At 40.6% G+C, this 19,034-nt stretch overlaps 2 protein-coding genes and 1 non-coding gene across 4 annotated transcripts; all 3 read right to left on the bottom strand.

The window, feature by feature from the left end:
- Positions 1 to 951: 951 nt before the first annotated feature.
- On the bottom strand, positions 952 to 8,521 carry LOC145910759 (uncharacterized). Its single transcript, XM_082997962.1, has 13 exons — positions 8,458 to 8,521; positions 7,813 to 8,057; positions 6,997 to 7,115; positions 6,361 to 6,545; positions 5,841 to 6,003; positions 4,870 to 5,015; positions 4,270 to 4,457; positions 3,691 to 3,945; positions 3,229 to 3,471; positions 2,663 to 2,822; positions 2,000 to 2,093; positions 1,727 to 1,809; positions 952 to 1,031 (listed from the first exon to the last, which is right to left on the bottom strand). Exons 1-13 carry the CDS (start codon positions 8,519 to 8,521, stop codon positions 952 to 954), a joined length of 2,025 nt encoding a protein of 674 aa, XP_082854088.1.
- Positions 1,552 to 1,625, bottom strand: Trnat-ggu (transfer RNA threonine (anticodon GGU)). Its single transcript has one exon. It is a non-coding gene; the product is annotated as a tRNA-Thr (tRNA).
- Positions 8,522 to 10,093: 1,572 nt separating the features above from the next.
- LOC145911193 (uncharacterized) lies at positions 10,094 to 18,933 on the bottom strand. Of its 2 annotated transcripts, none has more exons than XM_082998454.1 (13): positions 18,246 to 18,933; positions 16,043 to 16,212; positions 15,490 to 15,560; positions 15,319 to 15,422; positions 14,588 to 14,730; positions 14,143 to 14,305; positions 13,777 to 13,931; positions 13,130 to 13,274; positions 12,525 to 12,728; positions 11,813 to 11,928; positions 11,380 to 11,505; positions 10,820 to 10,960; positions 10,094 to 10,488 (listed from the first exon to the last, which is right to left on the bottom strand). In XM_082998454.1, exons 1-13 carry the CDS (start codon positions 18,307 to 18,309, stop codon positions 10,360 to 10,362), a joined length of 1,731 nt encoding a protein of 576 aa, XP_082854580.1. In that variant the 5' UTR covers positions 18,310 to 18,933; the 3' UTR covers positions 10,094 to 10,359. The 2 variants fall into 2 exon arrangements, with proteins under 2 accessions (XP_082854580.1, XP_082854579.1); XM_082998453.1 differs by lacking the exon at positions 18,246 to 18,933 and adding an exon at positions 17,508 to 18,214.
- Positions 18,934 to 19,034: the final 101 nt, after the last annotated feature.

A 19,034-nucleotide genomic window follows, 5' to 3' on the forward strand; every position in this document is an offset into this window, starting at 1 on the left:
AATTTTGCAAAATTGGCCAGTTGGCCCCAAACGAGTTTAAAAACCCAGTTCTTTGCAAAGCAAATTTATTCATTTTCAGTTTAGGAATGCAGAGGCCGTAACATTTGTTATGAATGTCACTTTTGACCTAATTTGATAAAAAAACAACCCAATTTAATTCAAAAGTGAGTTTATATGTGGGCCTATCAAACTTACAAATAAATTTGAATACATGTTTTTTGCCTTTCTTTTCATGTTATTTCTGACTTCTATAAATAGACTATTTTCAGTGTGAACTAATACTGGACACCTTAGGTCTAAAGACTGTACAGGTAGAATTTCTTACCCATGTGCTTTATGGCAAATCTATACCACAGATATGTTAACGCAGTGGTTCTTAACCTTTTTCTCTCATTTTCCACTTTCAGTTTAAAGGTAATCCTTTTTCCCAATAGTATTTAGGGTTTTTTTGACCAATATTTTATTATTGCATTTGTGCTACATCTGTTTTACTTTTATAGCATTTTAGGCATTGCATGACCAATTGCCAATAAGTGTATGCAACACAGTGAATACAGAATATAACAACTACTTGTGTATATTTTGGTGCAAACTAATTACCCACATACAAACTTATATTTTCCCACAGGTTAAGAACCACCGTGTTTAAATGCAAACAAAATTGTATAGATTATACTTCAAACAAATTATGACGTCACAAAGAGCTAAGTCTCACAGTATCCGTTTATTATAGAGCGCTACACATATCACATGATGGCTTCTGTTCAAAATCGCTAAAGCTAAAACATTTGCCATAAACTACGCAAGGCTGAAAACTATTCAAATTTGGCGCCAAAACAAAACGTCTTTTAAATCCAAGTATCGGTGGGTAAAGTTTTTAAAAGTGGAAATTTTTCGCAATGATGCAGCAGCACAGTTTTTGAAAACACATCAGGTTGACAACAGCATCGTTTACAACTTTTCGCAATCTTCTGGCTTCTGACCGAGTACCGCTGTGAAATAGTTGGGTGGGTAACCATTCTCAGCATTATCTAAACAAGAAAGTCATTAAGTACGTTAATAGCACACATTTTCGATAAAGGTGTTTTTATACTTGGTTCTCCACGTTTAGGTTGTGGCGAAGAGAGCCCAGGAGTTTGGTGCATGTCTCATATTGTACAGGTTTAGGCAAGTTAATGTTTTGGGTTACGATCACCGCCCCACGAAGCAAAAAAGAGAATTATGCCACAAACTGAATATTTCGAAATACAGACACACAGACTAATCTTCAACGTAAGCATACATTTGGGAGGGCTTTTGGGCCTTTTGGGCCCTTTCTGCAACCCCCAATGCACATGAAGGGACTTTTAAATTAACATAAATTAATCCCTTAAGACGTTAAAGTAGAAGTAATGCCATGCTTACGCATAGCAAGGCGGGATCGCCCCACTGCGCAGGCCCTTTATATTTGGCGATCACAACTCTAATATTTTGATCATAAGGTTCACAGGCTTCGCAGCCAAGCTGGATCAGCCATTTTCCCGACAAGTCGGAGCGAGATCTGAAAAATCATGCTCCCGGTGAGGTTTGAACTCACGACCCTGGGCTAACCAGGCCCAACGCTCTACCAACTGAGCTACAGGAGCTCAATGGCTTCGCGGGGTATATTGAGGCCAAAGTACACTGGTGCGCAAGCGCACAACTTGTCAGGCGACTTAAGACGTTAGGTGTAAAATGCCTGGTATACCTCCCTTCTGAAGTTGGACGGTTTGCCTCTTCTGCATTACAAATACCACAACCACCATCATAATTATGAGACCAACAGCAAACCTGGAAAAATCAAAAGGATGGAATATTACAACAGCCATAAGAATTTTTTAACCAACCCCGGTGATAGGTGTCATTGAGACAACAATTGCCAAACAATATAATGGTAACAGAAAGTAAAAAACTAGGGATTACGGATCAAAAAAAGGCAATGAATTTTTCCACAATATACGCGCCACAAATCGACACTTACGCGATGACAAAATCGTCGAAAATAGCGAGTGCCGTAGACCCTTGTCCAGATGCGATCATCACTTTAACATCCGGTGGCTGCGGTTCGTCTTCAACTGTAAAAGAATAGTTGACATATAACACTTCATATATTGAAAAATTGGGATCTTAACCGTAGACTGAGCTTAAATATCACTGTCCCTTCCATAATGGCAATATGCACACTTAACAATAGGATCAACCTGACTGTTGTAAGGGACATATATTTCGTCCTGTGGGCATCATAAGTTTCCCATAGTAAATACATTGATAAAAGACGTTTTTGACATCATTTTATTCAGGCTGATCCTGCTGTTGTTGAAAGCTAGTGCTTTTGTGTGCATATTGACATACAACAAGGAGGTAAACAACTTTAATGTGCCTACTTTTACAGTTGGTGGCGAAGTTTTCCAGTTTTAAAACTGGTTGATTATTGCCCTCATACTAAAGCCTCCATTATTCCAATGCACGGCACAAAAGACAAAACAATTAAATAAGTTAAAACAAGTTCACAGACTTTTTTTTCTCCATTTGTTACCTAAAGGGAGACGAACCCGTGGGACAATTTACCAGCACCCACTGCAGTTCCTTTCTAAGTTTCTTGTTAACGTGAACGGGGCATTGAAAAATGATTAAAAATGTTCACCCATAAACGGTCCGAGACTCTTCACAACCAAGTTTTCGGGGTCATCAACAAAACGTTTGCGGCGCCCAATGGAACAAGTCGGATCGCAAGACCCGGATGTGTCGCCGTCAACACAAGCTGTGAAGCTGCAGTGAATGTAGACTGGGAGTTTTTCAGCGTTCTAAAAAGCACAGAGAAGGGTTTTGCAGGAGGAACATAACCAGAAGTAACATACGTAGTTTAATTTCACTTTAGCGAGCGATGTTGATGCACAAGTCGACTTATCTCTAGGTATATAGCACAGGTAGAATAAGTATTCTAACTTTATTTGTGTTCGGCGATATGTTTAGTTTTGCATGTCTATAGTTGTTTTGTAGATATAGTTATATGTATCAGGGTGTTGTTTTCGCCCAACGCAGAAAATCGCGGTATTTTTTCAATTAAATGATTTGCAAATTACATCAGAGATGCTGGAAGAGCTGACAAAGCTCCATAAAGCACGTATTCTGTCTAAAAATAAGATTGAGGGCAAAAATAGCTTACCACAAAAACCTGACATATTTCAAACTTTGAAATATACAACCCACCGATTTCTTATACGTGGATGCATACTCGAAGAAGTTAAAGGAAAATTCCACCAGGGTGTTGTCGGTTTCTGGAAGGAACTGAAACGTGGAGTCGAGGACGCATGCACCAGAGGCAAGGTAGTATTTCAATGGGTCGCTGGGCGAAGAGGTGGACGTGGCAAAGCACGACACCATGCGGAGACTGTAGGACGATGACAACCCACTAGCGATAGCTTGCCCGTAAACGGGGCATGTAACAGCAACCTATGAAAATAGGCACATACCTGTTAACATCATGTAGTTTTGATATGAATTATCAAAAACAGGTTTGCTCAAGGTTGTGTTGTCGCATAAACCGATAGTTTGAGGCTAATTTAAGGTTAATATATATAGAAAAGGGCCGGGTATTGGAAGCATACCCGCCTACCATTTTTCATTTTTCCTATTACCAGTACACGCCCTATTTTTAAAGCTTATACTTGCCGACGACATTGCCGAAAGGCTCGTTGAAAAATCAGAGCTAGTCGATAGAGTAAAGGCCAGATCGTAGAAACTGGCGCCCATATCCTGAAGAGGAGCCTCCTGCATTATTCCGGCGTAAGGGACGATAACTTCGGGCTGCGTGGTGGGGTAAGCACACTCGACCGATATCGAGATATTTGGAAGGACTTGCGAAGCTGAGTAAATTCGCGTTTTGATGACTTGAATCAGATTCGTGTTTCCGGTGACATTGTCCAACTATTAAAAGAAGGAAGGTGTCAGTTCACGCCATAACATAATACGTCAGTGTTTCTTAACTGGGTATATGGTTCACCAGGGGTGGGTATAGCTTAATCATTATCTCTATGTTTTGTATCCGATTAACTTCGGACACCTTCGCTAAGTCGGACATTTTTTCTATGTTATTCAAAAATAGAGGGGCAGGGTTTAAGATGCAAAACTTATCCTTAACGAGGAATCAGTTGTTTATTGTTCTGTCGGGCTATTGGGGTGATCCAGAACCCGCTACTGTCGGTAGCGATATTTTCGTGCGACAAAAATGTAATAGTTTAAATCCAATACCGTGGTTACTATGCCGCACTGAATAAACGGAATATTGACGGTCACGTGAGTGGCGCTGGTTGATCCGGTTGCCAAACAACTCGGGTCATTCAGGGTCAAGTCATCCAGGGTCAGTCCGTCCAGAAGACAAAGAGGTATGTTGACAGACATGGTTGTACCACATACAGGTTGTGCCACAATCGGATTGTCTGCGAAGAAAAGAGAGGCAGTGTTAACGGACGATACAGCTTGATATATTATCGTAGAGGAGTCCTTTATTGTTCTCTTGCCTTACTGCAATGGCGAGGCGACGGATGGAGCCCAACTTTGGCCGCTGCTTTTTTGACTATAGAGTGAGGAATAGGAAAAAGTGGGTATCAGTAAATATTTTGTGTATATGCAGTAAGACAAAGAACAATAAAGGACGCAAAACATTAGATTTACGATTAAAGATCAGGGTCACTCTTGTTAATTAATTTCAAACCTGCATCAGACTAAAAGTCAAACTAATATAATCCCTTAAAAAAATGAACTAAGTATAATTGTTGGGAATTCAGTTTTGAAATCCGTATCTATCTCAGTTAAAATTCTCCGATCCCACAGTCTAATGGCAAGCATTACTTGCTAATCTTCTTGCGAGGCAGGAGTCCAAACTCATCTGGGCCTTGAGGTTTGCCTCGGTCGGATTTTGTCCAAGGTCGTTTTGAGCATCGATGAAAAAGTAGTCAGGACATGGCATGGCATTGCTGTCACCGCACGCCACTTGCCTAAACACCAACAATAAGCCGGAGTAAAATTTAGTGAATTAAATATTTGTTCATTGCAGCCTCTGTACACAGTAATGTTTTAGACAATAGCATGATTGGCTGGATCGCCCCACTGCCCAGGTCCTTACTTGTCGATCATAACTATCGTATCGAGATCATTAGGTTTACAGGCTTCGTAGCCCGGTTATTGTCGGGAAAAGGTGGCTGATCCAGCTTGGCTGCAATGCCTAGGCTGTGGATCTTGTAATCCTAATCACTGTAGCTTCTCTATTATTACATTTAACTAATAGACAGTGAGATGACAAGGTTAGAAATAAACTAAACTATACGATACGCCGTGCCAGACCCTACTTGGTCTCAAGTCAGTACGTCTCAACGTGCCAAGACATTAGAAAAAACATAATACAGAAAAGCTTGCCGTAAACTTCAATTTAAATATTTACAGAAAGTTTTGTTGGTAAAAACACGATCTACTTCCATTAAAGAGGGCGATTTCTAAAGAAACAATCCACTAACCTAATAAAAATCTACAATCTGGCATACAGCACAGACGAAAAGTGGTGTTTGATGCTATACACTCTATACAGGGTTTCTTAACTTATTTGGGTCCTTAGAACACCTGGTCAATTCAATAAACTCAGTGGACCCAAACCCCCACCCTCAACATATACAAATTTCAAAGACTATTTTTTGGTAATGTCCAAATACAATATGATCATCAGATTATAGTTTGGGATAGTCCTGTGGACCCAGCTCGATATTAAGTGATGTGGACCTTTGTGAGTTCATTGGTCCCAAGTTAAGAAACCCTGGTCTATAACGAACTTGTTAGTTTCGTCGTTCTGTTGCGTTTCTGACGCCGAATTCGGTAGAGTTCTTGTATTTTGTGAAACCACGAGAATGTCGTCAAACCCAGTCATCGCGTCAGCCACCCCTAACTGCAACGTTGCAAGGTCCCTCAGGGCGGCTTGGGCAACCAGAACCAGAGCTGCAAAAAGATGGAACATTATTAATCCCGCTGTTAGAGAGAATATTGCCTTCCTGACAATAAGGTCAACGAAGATCTTGTTTTAATTTCAAGTAGTCTGATCTTTTGGCAACAAGGTCTCGTTTCATAGCAGGCGTAGGTAAATGAAAATTATCGTTTAGTTATACCCTAAGATCAGATGCTTAGATAAAAATATGCCCGACAGCAACACAAAGTTTTATTGGATCCAGGCGGAGCTTATTTCCGGTTGTAAGTTTCAAAGAGTAAGAATTTACACACGAATGATATCAGACCTGAAGCTTTCGATTCGCCTGGATGCAAAAATATAGATGTTAATGGTGGAATGGTTTTGCCTACCGATTCGGGTGGTATTGACGGCGTCACGTCTGGTTCCTGGGCCGCGGTACTGGTGGTTTGTAAACGTGGGGTGGTTTTCGATGTCGTATCCAAGATAATCGATATATGCAACCTCGCCACTACAAACAGGCTGATTCCTGGACAGAAGATTGTCAATGGCAGGTTGCAGGCTAGTGTCCATGTATCTGCGAAATTAAATAGAAAAATAAGTCGGACGACAGGAAAAGGAAACGTATCATGAACTACCTGATGGTGATAGGCACAGGTTTTAAAGGCTATTTAATTGTTTTCCCATCACGATTTTATCACATATTAACCCTAAAAGAGGGAGAATCGTTTTCCAAATTATTGACATGAATGACTTATACTCAATTTATGCCACAACTGGTATTAGCAAATTACTCATTGCGGAAGAGCATGAAATTTCCCCTAATTTGGCCACTTTTGTAAAAACTATGACACCATAAAAGCTCATGTTTATTTTTCACCTCATAGAAACATTCGCCGTTTTAGTTTAACCAATATCTCAAAATCAACATAGAGCTAAATTTCGAAGGGTTAATGCATGCGGTATATGTTTTTTTGCGAAAACAATGAATTCATCTGTGCGTATCGGCCATTATTTTTTGCACATACGTGTGGAGGTTCTCGTATATGTCCTTGGTATCGAAGAGCTGGAGGCCAACGTTCCACTGGGGCCCAGAGTTATCGTCGAGAAAGTACGCGATTATCTCAGTACATTTGTCCCTCCAGTTCTGTGAATAAATCATTAGCAATCCTTTAATTTGTTCTGTTTTTATTTTTATTCACTTTAACCCAAGCGGGATGCCAACTTTTAGCGAGCTTTCTTTTGTATTTACTCTGGTAGTTTTTCGCCACGCCGGTTCAAAAAAAACATATATGGAGGGCATGATTGTTTGAATAATATTAAAGCTCGATTTAGAATCAGACAGAAAGCATGATTGTTGCATTTGTCGATCGATCATTGGTTTGCTGTCATAGGGTGCGCAAAGTCTACTGGGGTGCCGTATTTACAGAATGGTTGGGAACCACTGACTTATTCACACACGCCATAACCACCGGTTATGTTTGGACACAGGGGGTGGTAAAAGGAAAAATAATTATTGTGGGAACAATTAAATTTAAATGTAAAATTAGACTATTGTGTTTTTAAATACAAGGTAATTTTACAAATATAATGTTGCCGTTGCTGCTAGGCATATTATATGGTAATTTTCCAAATTAGTTTATAAAGTTACGAAAGTTAGGCTTCCCATAACTATTTGAGACACACCAGTCGTTAATTTCTTCCGGAACGACTAGAGGTAAAATGAACCGCTAAAGTTTGTCATGATTTGTTGCCAAAAGTCAAATCAACCAAATATCTTAGAAGTATTAGTTCCAGCAACATCGACTAAAAAATAAACTGCTACGAATTTGAAATAATCAGACCTGGAAGAAGCCCCACACTGGGTAACCGGCGGACCCCAACAATCCACCAGTGAGGCAAGAGTACAAGTCAGTGTAATAGGAAACATCCATTATAACCGTAAGATCGACGTCACAAGGATTAATTGCGACGCAGTCTAGGGAGTTCGCGGCCAATTGCATCAGACAGGGACATGCACATTCAGTGTTGCCATCTCCGCGATCCAGACAGAAATGACTGCATCCACCGTTGCTGTCCGTACACTGGCCTATGGATAAGTCACAGTAGATTGTGTGCGAAAGATCTGTTCTCGGATTCAGATTTTAATAATTACAAGTTATTTTTTCGCAAACGTACAAGAGTTTTCTATACTTTATAGAAAAATGCATACATATGACTAGTCAATACTACAGGAGTAACTAGTCAGACAGCTAAAACGGAATCAATGAATCTTTTATATGGGCGTTTTGGTGATTCTACCATTCGTGGTATAGGCGGTATTAATACGCGCTACAAAACACATCGTATGTGATTTTAACGCAATTTGTTTCCCATTATTTTGGATACGTTTTCTTTAAAACCACGCAGTATATCTTCTGCATATAAAAACCCTATCTGTTAAAAATAAAAGGAACAGCTGTACGTCGTTCCGTCCCCATGCCACTTACCATACACAGACGCCACAAAGGTGAAACCAAAAACCAGAAGGGTTAAAGTAGATCTTGGCTCCATCATCCAAACTGTCTCTAGGGCGCCAGGTATCTTTTTTTGCTCAAACCACGCACAAATATGTTTACGCAGAAACTTTATTCAAAAAATCTGCAAGAAAATTTTTGAAAAACTATTTCCTGATTGGTTTTATTCGTTACTCGAATCGTACTACTAAACCGCGCTACAATTATAAATACATTGACGTAACGTGTTGGAAATATGGTTAACTACCTCTCTTAGTTGTGCTATTAGGCTTCATGCATTTGTATTGTGCTGTGAATAGTATATATCGCACCATACCAACACAAATAAGCTCCCATTTTTACCTACAGCGGTATTCCCTTGTGCAGTACTATGGCAAACGAAACTTAATTTAAGTATCACCCATTCTTACATTCGCATATGTATGAAACAATTGAATTTACAAACTCAAAAATAGTTGAACTAAAAACCTGCTCATTATGTAGGCTCAGATCCCTAGTTATCCTGACTGCATAAACACTCCGAAGACCGCAAAATACTACATCCAAAAACGCGAGAAAAACCTAACATATATGTCGTTGCATTTACGGTATCGGGAGTTTGCGAGCATATTGCGAAAACAAGATCAGTGTATCATAACACACACCCCGAGCTGCCACGCTATACATTATTTAAACGCGAGCCGTTCAACACAGATCGCGGTGTACCAATTGTTTTGTGATTATTCGTTTGTTAGTCCGGATGCAGTGCGGAAACTCGGGTCGCTATACAGTTAGTCACCAGTGCCGATTGAGAATCGCGTCGCGTTCTTCGCTCTGCGCCCCTCGTAACGCGCACCTGCCAGTACAAACTGTGCTGGTGGCGGAAATTGCATTCGTGTCGCCACGTTGTGTTGTTCTCACGCCCGGTGCTATATGCCCTGTCAAACAGCCAATATGTTGTCCCCCGGGCGGTCTAAAAATTGACCCCATGCATATAGGCGACTTCGCCCGTAGTCTTTTAGTATTATTGTCTTTCAGTAATAGTATACTATTGTGTTTTCAACACATCTTCCAAGTCGATTACACTGAACATGTTGAGGTAAAACATGGAGCTTGGGCTCTTACTTACTGACCTGCAGCATAATCAAACAGATTTAACTTTCAGCCGACTGGAGACTGCTGACGCTTCTCTGTCATAGCTGCAATACTGCCAACTTCCCTCAACATTTAGAACCTCACGCTGGAAACAAAAGAATTTCCCACCATATAAAACTTATCATTGTGAATGCATGACATACTGTAATTCCTAAATGCTACTTTGTTTTGACGGTAAGTTAAAGGAACACTGTCCACCATTCGTTGGTGCTTACTCCAATCTTTGTTGAATTCATTCCTGTAAAATTGGAAACTTAAAAAACCTGTCGAATAAGTTCAATCGAGAAGTCAGAAGACTCCTTTAGGTTATATATATGACCTTGTTTAGGTAGGTAAGAAGTTTAGAACACCGCTTACAACGCGCGTTCAGCGCAAACTGGAAACGACCGTTCTAATTATACTCCATAGCATACTATTGGGCGCGTGTTAAACTTGTGATAGTTTTGTTTCATCAAAAGGCATTTTTTTCGCTTGACACGTATATTTTTCTAATTAGAACACTGAAAGAGGAAAACGCCAATCATGGACACGATTTAAATCACTGACCAAATTTCATCGTGAAAAGTGCAAATACAAAATATATGGTAATATCTAACAATCAGCGAAATGTAAGCTCGATACCTTTCGCAATATCGTTTACGAAAAGTTACTCGCAACTTTCCCGCCAAACCGGTGACCATAGATATAGTACGTATATGACGGTCGTAGGCAAAAACACATATAAAATCTAAAAAAATGCTTCTATGGCTTGACCAGGGGCCGGTAGAGGCGCCCCAGAGCATCGTCGATCGTCCTCCGCTTGTAATCGTCCCATTCAAACGAACTCTTCAAGTTTTTCAGTATGTCGTGTTGCTTCGGGAAGGGTGGAAACTGAAAAGGAAGAACACGTGACGATAGCCCACGTGACGTCATAACGCCATGTCGAGTCACGTGACGCTCAACTAAGAACGAATATCTTATTATTTATTGCAATCAACAAAGGTGTTGTAGGAATTGAAATCTATAAAAGTAGCTTCAATTCACCTTGGCTGTGAAGCCCCTCTAACCTTTACCATACTAAAAGCTTTTTTAGGTAAATTGCACATCGCATTATACCGAACCGACCACACATAATAAGTTTATCTTCGGCACAACTCAATTTCACACATGCGGATTCGTTAAGTAGCATCGGTACAACAAGAATAAATATCATTGGTTTTACCTTCATATTGATCAAGCTGTAAACCGTTTCGTCGGCGTATTTCTGGAAAAACTTTCGGTTGATCTGAATTACTTCGGCCCCGCAGCTGACGAGACTTACGCTGGCCCCACGCTGTTCTTTGGGCAGAACCGCCAGGAATCCCTAAAACAGGACGCGAGTCGAAATTCACAAGAATCGAGGAAGATATGGTGCAACTATTCAGCTTCAGACAGCAGGGCCTTGTTTGTCAGGTTATGAGTATGATAATTTTTATTTTGTTGCTGTGTGCTGTGATGTAGGTAGGAAATTACAATGTGTGATCCTGCTTTGATAATTTTTTTTTTATTTATATGTAATTCACCAGTCCCCGATAATCATAACATTCCAAGCCTATATGGAGCGATTTGTAGGATTACAATTGACTCGATCAAAAAGTTAAAACGGTTTAAAATTTTTACCCGTCCTGCTTTTTATATTGTTCAGTTTAGAACCATTGTCGCCACCATCGTTGTATTTAGGAAAAGGTAAGTTTTGCAATAAAAAACTTTCCTTAGCAGCACAAGTGAGAAACCAAAACTCACGAAGCTGTCGCCGGTTCCAAGGACTTCCAAAGCGACGTAGGCCGCTTGATCGAGCTGGCGTCCGTATAAGGAAGATAGGAAGGGGTAGTTGGCAAGACTAGGGGCGGTTTGTGCGCGCGTCGCCTCCTGCAACACATACATTGGGCGAGAATTCAATTTACATTGCCACTAGAGGACAGAAGAGAGCGGATTACGTCAGTATATGATGATGGACAGGATTCTGGGATGTTGGTACTAACATAACGTATACGTATAAAATGGTTTCCAGAAGACGCCTTTGTCATGTGTGCAGCAAGGAAGATATTTGTTCTTACCGATGCTTGTTGGTATTTCGTATCGATAAACATATCGTTAACAATAGCACACACATCTGTCACTAAGGAGTCAAATCGGCGCCGACCTCAAACCAATTATAATAAACCGTAAGACTTACTCGGATGGCAGCTTGTACAGCAGGGTCAGGGTTGTCGAAGGTCTGTGGCCGAGATAGAGGCGTGGTGAAGAACGTGGAGGACGGAGCCAGGCCTGACCTTTCTTCGTCACCGTTTTCTACAACAAGATTGAAGGTAAAAAAAGAGTTTTCCAAACGAATTCAATTCAATTTTTTTTGCACAACAAGAAGTTGAACGCGTATAAACAATCAACATGCAAGGGTACCGATAAAACCATGGGTGTATCGAGTCAGGTGTCCATAGCGAGTCAGGTATGAATCAAACCGGTGGGTTGCGTAAATAATGTGTTACATAATTCATGGCAACGCACCAAAAATGGCGCCTGTTGATGAGAAAAACCTGCTGTCAGTGGAAACTATGCCTGAAGTGTCGACACGTTGAGCGTCACGTGATGAGAGTTGCATTGCTTATGCTTGGGTGATTCGAAAGATAGCAGAGCGATTTTGGCGTATTTTGTTATGAAACAAGGTGCAGAATATGAAGGATTAGGAACATATCTCACGGTTTTATAAAACTTCGAAACAAACAGTAAAGCCTCTAAAAATGTCTAAAAAAATGAATTTCTTAGCATTTACATGGGCTTTGCTGTTTGCTATGAAGGATTAGTAATGGGGAAAAACGCAAAAAAAACACCTCACCTTAACTGTTCATGTCAACAACAGCAATAACGGTAAACACGCAAAAGTCTCGAACCTGCGAGTCTTGACGCAGTTTGAACGTTGTTCGCTTCGATCTCCTTTATCAGTTTGTCCCGAGCTTGTTTGGCGAGCAGCTTGCGGATTCTCGCAGGGTCATCTTCGGGTTCTCGCGGTCTCAAACACTTGACAACCTTGCTTTGTCCGCTTTTCATGATGTACACCCACTCACATCGCGAGCTGTCCTCACAGATTAAGGTACCTGGAGGGAATTTTTCGAAGTTGTGTTTCCAAAGTGTTAAAATTTTTATGCGGTATGGAAAACGCTTTGAAATAAAACTTTTTGTCCAGAAATGAATGTAAGTTTAACTGTTATGTCCAAGGGGTGCCCCTTCCCTTTGAGAAATAACAAATAATGTCATGCTCTAATTCTGCCTTTTTCAAATGTTCTTGCCTTGACCTAGTGTTTTGACCTTGTGTTCAGTTGTTACTGTTTGTGGTGCAATGAGGAGCTGTGTTTAAATATATTTAACTGACTTTACAGCAACAATAATTCTATACTGTCTTACTCCCGGCAAAAAAACATCCAATGGTGGTAGCACTGATGTATGCCTACGACAAAGTGTTGCCAAATTAGGGGGTTACAGCGAGTTTATCGTTTACCTGGTTTGTAGTTTTGCATCGTCCAAGAGCCAGGGTTGTCTACCAGCTTCTGTATAGGCCAATGGTTAAACACCGGATTCCTCTTACAGATCTCCAAGTTGCTGAGATCCTGGTCGCCTTTCGCCAAACAGATGTCTCTATACTCCTGCCGATGTACAAGGTTTGTGACGTCACAACCGAGAGCCTCGAAACTTACGACATCACAAACATTGTGTAAACAAACTTCTACATGGTCCTCCTTCCAGTGTTTGTGTTGAACAGATAAGACGTTTATGACATTTCTGGGCTGGTGTCATGTTGTTGATTTCAATGTGAAAAGTGTTTTTGTATTTTGCTGCAATATGTGACGTAACACAGTACATCGTTTTGTCGAAGGAATCGCACGCGTATTTTTGCAATGAATGCAAAAATATCTTGCACTTATATATAACAGGGTTTAACAAAGTTTTTGAGTGTTCTACTGCCATGGTATATGTTTCAATTAGATATTTTGTTTCTAAACCACTTTCCTATCTCTTTTGACAAGAATTTTTTTACCACACCGGGATTCGAACTCAGGCTATCCAGTACAGGAAGGTGTGCTATTAATTTCACTTGTTTTGAAATGAACTGGGCGATTACAGTAGCGATCAGTTCACAAAACTTACTTCCCCGTGGACAACAAAAAGTTCCACGTCATCCTGACTCATCACCGTCGCCGATCTCTTGTCACCGGTTGCGAGCTCCTCCTCCCCGAACTTGTCTCCTCTCTTCAAGAGGGTCGTCACCGTGTGTCCGTTATCTTCCTCTTCGTTCGAGACCACTGCACGCGATGACGTCATAAGTTAGGAATGACGTTGCGAATAGTGATAATAGGGATTGCGCATTATAGCGTTGAGTCTTGCATACCAAGAACTGCAACTGAAGTATTCCCAGAGACTTTTAATATTAACTGTAATTTACACTTTTCGACAAAGACACACAGCATAGAAGCTTATTCCCATTTCAATGAACATATAGTTACGCATGCGTACAGCGTCCGGAAATGACGAAATAGAAGGAAGATGGTATGTGTCCCACTCGCAAAACGACCCTGTTGGCGTCAAAGTCCTCAAGCCACGCTTTGGCGCACAACCGCTTCTGTACGTTGATGGGATAACGGGCAAATAACTCAAGCTTCTGCATGCTTCTCATGATCTGGTACATCACAGGGTAAAAATGAATGCGTTTAATTGTGTAAGATGAAAGGTTTACAGCCGTTGCTGCCCAGGCATTGCAGCCTAGCTGTAATAGTAATACTTTTTTCGGACAAGTCGGAGCGAGATCTGAAAAATCAAGCTCCCGGTGAGGTTTGAACTCACGACCCTGGACTAGCCAAGGAGCTTGATTTTTGTGCAGCTAAGGGAAAACCGATTTTTTACAAAAGTTTCGTTGTGTAGGCTAGTGTTAAATCAAGGGCCACAGGTGATCAATTCTCACGTTGGATATTTCTTCTGCGGTTCGTTCGCTCGGCTTTTTGCGAAGAAGTTCCTTTATCTTGATGGGCATTTCGTCATGATCTTTCGACGCTCGGCGAAATTTACTCAAATCAAACGTCAACTCCGGGTCGTCCGTGTTCAAATCTGTATAACGTCGGTTTTTACATTAAATCTTGCACGAGAATTTCACTGGGTCAGGAAATGCATCCATATACACAAAAGCCATGTCAGCCGAACCGAATTTTTTTTAATGGTTCAAACTTCTGTAGTCATTGGTGCAAATTTTTTGACTGGCTGACTATATTTAAGAAAGTTATATTGGCACGAGTTTTCGCGATCTACTCCACAAACATAGACCTGCGAGACCAGGGTTAAAAGTAAAGTAAAAGGCTTACCGAGGGATTGGAATATTACGGAGGAAACGATTGAATTTACCGGAGAAAAATATACCATTGTGTTTTTATATGGGTATGAATTGTCACATAAAATTCTTAAATTTAAGTTTAAATTTAAGTTGTGTTTTTTTTGTGGTTGAAAATTGTCACATAAGTGAATCAATTTCTTAAATTTAAGTTTTTTATAAATATTTGGGACACACCAGCCGGCACAGCGGTCCGGACCGTTCCAAATTACTTTCAGTCTAAACACTGACACAACGTATTGTAGAGATTTACTGGTAGGCATTTTTAAAAGATAATGCGTGGATGACTTGACTTGGTTAAAAACGCTTGCCTTTATTCTTGGAGCTGTCCTGGTCTTTACTGACGTCACTTTCACGCAGCAACGCTTCTTTAAGTGCGACCCATGTGTTTTGAGACACGGAAAACGTCAAGCTCCTAAACACAAAAGTAATAAATAGGTTTTACGGTGCTGAAACGACAAGACTTTTAATGTATAACTTACTTTTTACAAGCAATGCAAACCATGCAAAGCAAACGAACAACTTTCGCTGCCCGGCGAAATCGGATGAGTGGCTGAAAAAAAATTAGTTTATTAACTGGGGTAAAAGGAGCATCCAACTGGTTGCAAATCTTATTCTTATTATAAGATAAGCAAAGTGGAGCCAATAATATGAATTGTGTAAGCTACAGGCAGATGGCCGCTGTTTCGACCTAAAAGGTCTCATCAGTGCAGCTGGTGTGACTTTCAGACGACTTTGCTGACCAAACGGCCAAGCAAAGACTTCCACTTGAGACCTTTTAGGTCTAAACAGTGGCCATCTGTCTGCAGCTTACACTTATTCTTATTCTTCCGACAGTCGCACAATGTAGCGTATAGCATTTTTGTAGTTTTTAAAACCAAAATTATACAAGGATTCCACTGATGGTGTGCAAAAATGAACGGTAAAACAAAATTAACAGCCGATAGTCCACTTAGCCTTTTGATTTATTCACTATTTCTTTCCAGTTCTAGCCTCTGTGGGTCGACTTTATATACTTCACTCATAAAAACTCACCGGTATACATGTGACTTTTCTATCGTGCAAGGTGGATGGATTGTAATTTCGTGCGAACATAGATGCCCTTCTTACGCTCTGCGTAGTACCATGAAACCGGCTTCTCGTGGGAGGTGACACTGAAGGCGCTCCGTGGACATTCGGAAAGGATCTTCTTTGCGCTTCATTGCCTGTTTAACGGTAAAAATGTGAGGATGCTGCTTGACAGTACAGTTAAGAGAATTCGTGTGTGCGCTTTGGCTTGAGTGCATCTTTTGTGACGTAAGAATGGGTCATTCACCCGTTTGTTTTCCTTTGAAGCATTCTGTTCGGCTTTTGATTGAAGTCCAGTGGCTTCAAGAAAGTTTAGGTCATCTCGTTTTTTATACCGGTTAGAATCGTAAAATGTTGTTTGACTTATACATAAACAAATAAGCATAATGGCACCATGGCAGTTCAGCGTTTGTATTGTACAAATAAGCAGGTTTTCCAAACATAATTGTGGATGGGTTCATGCAAGAAGAAGCATAGAGTATAGAATACATACAACTAATCCCAGGTATTCACGTCAATTGTTGCTACTTTTTTACCACGATTTAATTTCTGTTCTTCAACAATACACATAAAGACTGACAGCCGCTTTTAAACCCAGCGCGTACAATTGACGGACGCCAACTATGGCCATAATAAGGATGCTGAAACATGAATCAGGCGGTCCAATATCTTTCGTACAATGCTCTCATTTGTCATGCAATCCTTATGAAAGAATGCTTTGTAACAGCTGCTGTTTTACAGGCATGTTTACCATCTAACTGATACAGCTAAGGTCAATCCAAGGTACAAAAATGTTTACAACTTTAAAGCATGTATGATAATCGGCAATTTACATTTAAACATTACAATTTAAAAACTGATAATGACCAGGCCACACAAAATGCTTTGATATATGAAAATATCAATTGCAAAGAGAATTTTAAGTTGGGTTCTACAACCATACCTCTTAGCACAAAACAATAAAATGGTTATATATAGGCCATCATTTAACTGTATCAGACTCAGGGTCACGAAAATGTGCCGACATAAGTAGTCCGCAGGCAAAAGTACACTCCACTAAAGTCCTGGCGATTCGCCAAGTGGAACTCGCGGCGCGGTTGGAATAACGCTGCTGGGGGCACAGGGTTAAGAGTCCATGGAAAGTGACTTCAAGTGCAAGCGAACGTCCGCCGCTGAAGGACCCTTGCGTACATTGTGAATGTCGCCATAACAACAAACTTTCATAATACTTGTCATCAATCATCCTTAAAACCGGCGATTTTCTTTTTAGTGAATAAATAGCAACCTTTCTTAGATGAACAGATAAAAATAAATGTTTTGATATTAATTTGCTTTTAGGAGACCAGTAAAATGAAAGCAAATGTCATCACCCACAGGCCACCAAAGACGTGTAATAACTTGATTGTAATTGGACGTATAGGTGAACACCCACCTGTTTTTCCGCTGTCCTGTTCTTCGACAAGCTTTAAATCGCTATGCGATAAGCTGGTAGCAAACTTTACGTGCCTGACTTTTTCGCCTGATTTGGGCGACGACGTATGTCCTGGAGCTGTGTGTGGCACAGGTGACGCCATGGCCCGCGCCGGGGTGTGCTGGTGGTGCTGACCAGCAAGTGCGGCCATTGTGACAATTTATTTCTATTAAACTGGTTGCACATAAAACAATTTACCCAAAAATTTCAAAATGTCCTTTTAGCAAAAGTGGCAAACTGGAGAGGCAAGGGTGGTGACAAAATCCCGGAGTTTGCTTTTAAAAGTTAACCGAAATCAACATGGCTTTGAACCTAAAAGCTCTAAATCCCCAGACTGGAATGTTTACGCAGCCCGCGCTCTCGAGCGTCAGGCGTTTGAACAACGGCGAGCCCCCAATGTAAACAAAACTCTTCTACAAAAGGTAGAATCCCATAGCAATGTATCATCCTTGTAAGATACATCTGGCAGGCGTTGACATGTTGTGACCACAGACCGACATTGACACAATAGGATGGTTTTAGGAACTCAGCGCATCCACAAGCGTAAATAGGCGTGTTGTAACAAGGGTTGTAAAATCGATACAGTTCTGGTCTAAAATAGGTGCGTGCTTGCGGGTGACTATTGTTGTATAAGACGCAAGGCAATCTCTGCACCAACAACCCAAACTATCGGCTTATCGTGCTTTAGAATTTTCATACCTTTTGTGTTGAGGGAAGAACGGCGGTCAGCCGTCTGTTTCGTTGGTAGATTAAGCTTCGTCATAACTTTTCAAGCGCTCTTTTAACATCTAATACACAAATACCTTGTCCATCACTAAAAATATTATTTCCAATTCAACATCTGCACACTTTTCAAAAAGATTATCATCATCGCACTACGAAAAGCCTTCCTTGCATATCGCGAAGTTCACGTAATGCTGATTTAAGCTTCCTTCCTGGCAGACATAACAACCCTTCAAATCTGCTTAACTCAACACTAAATCCAATTTAGTCTGCTTCTTGGGGCCGCGTCGGTACTCCACTTGCCCATACGCCGAAACCTAAGTAAATATACTACACTTGTAGGTTACACGTTTCATCTGTAGCGAGTGAATTCTTGTTCCCTATGATTGTAAACGAAGAGCTTAAAATTCATTGCTTGTAAGTAATAAATACGTAAACTACTATGGAAAAGTCCTAGCGGTATTTTAGTTGCTGTCGAGCTTTCAATGATGCTTTATTTGACTACCTGTACTTAATGCAAATATGTACATAGGGTTTGTCTGTAAATACTGACATAAAACAGCCTTGCCTCATATTTCTGTCTGTCAAAACAGTTTTCATTCTATTAAACAATCTTGCTTTGTGTCGTTTGTCATCGTCATAATCTATATAATCTTAACGCTCATACAGTAACCTTCCGGCTTCGACTTTGCAGTTCTGTACTGTCTGCTTGTCGTTAGGCCTTTACAGTGAATACATATGCAGCAGAGCGTATTGGTAAGATTG

Source organism: Ascidia mentula, chromosome 8 (assembly GCF_947561715.1).
Source record: "Ascidia mentula chromosome 8, kaAscMent1.1, whole genome shotgun sequence".
NCBI lineage: Eukaryota > Metazoa > Chordata > Ascidiacea > Phlebobranchia > Ascidiidae > Ascidia > Ascidia mentula.

Bases quoted from the DNA above. Each gene is read 5' to 3' on its own strand.
- LOC145910759 (XM_082997962.1), bottom strand. From the start codon at position 8,521: ATGGAGCCAAGATCTACTTTAACCCTTCTGGTTTTTGGTTTCACCTTT. The intron at 3,472-3,690 runs GCAAGTATAAGC...CTATTTTCATAG, and splicing joins GCCTTTCGGCAATGTCGTCG to GTTGCTGTTACATGCCCCGT. The intron at 1,032-1,726 runs GTATACCAGGCA...TTTCTTGTTTAG, and splicing joins CGTCCAACTTCAGAAGGGAG to ATAATGCTGAGAATGGTTAC.
- LOC145911193 (XM_082998453.1), bottom strand. From the start codon at position 17,697: ATGGCCGCACTTGCTGGTCAGCACCACCAGCACACCCCGGCGCGGGCC. The intron at 15,423-15,489 runs GTAAGTTATACA...TTTTGTGTTTAG, and splicing joins GTTTGCATTGCTTGTAAAAA to GAGCTTGACGTTTTCCGTGT. The intron at 14,731-15,318 runs GCAAGCGTTTTT...GACGTTATACAG, and splicing joins GGACAGCTCCAAGAATAAAG to ATTTGAACACGGACGACCCG.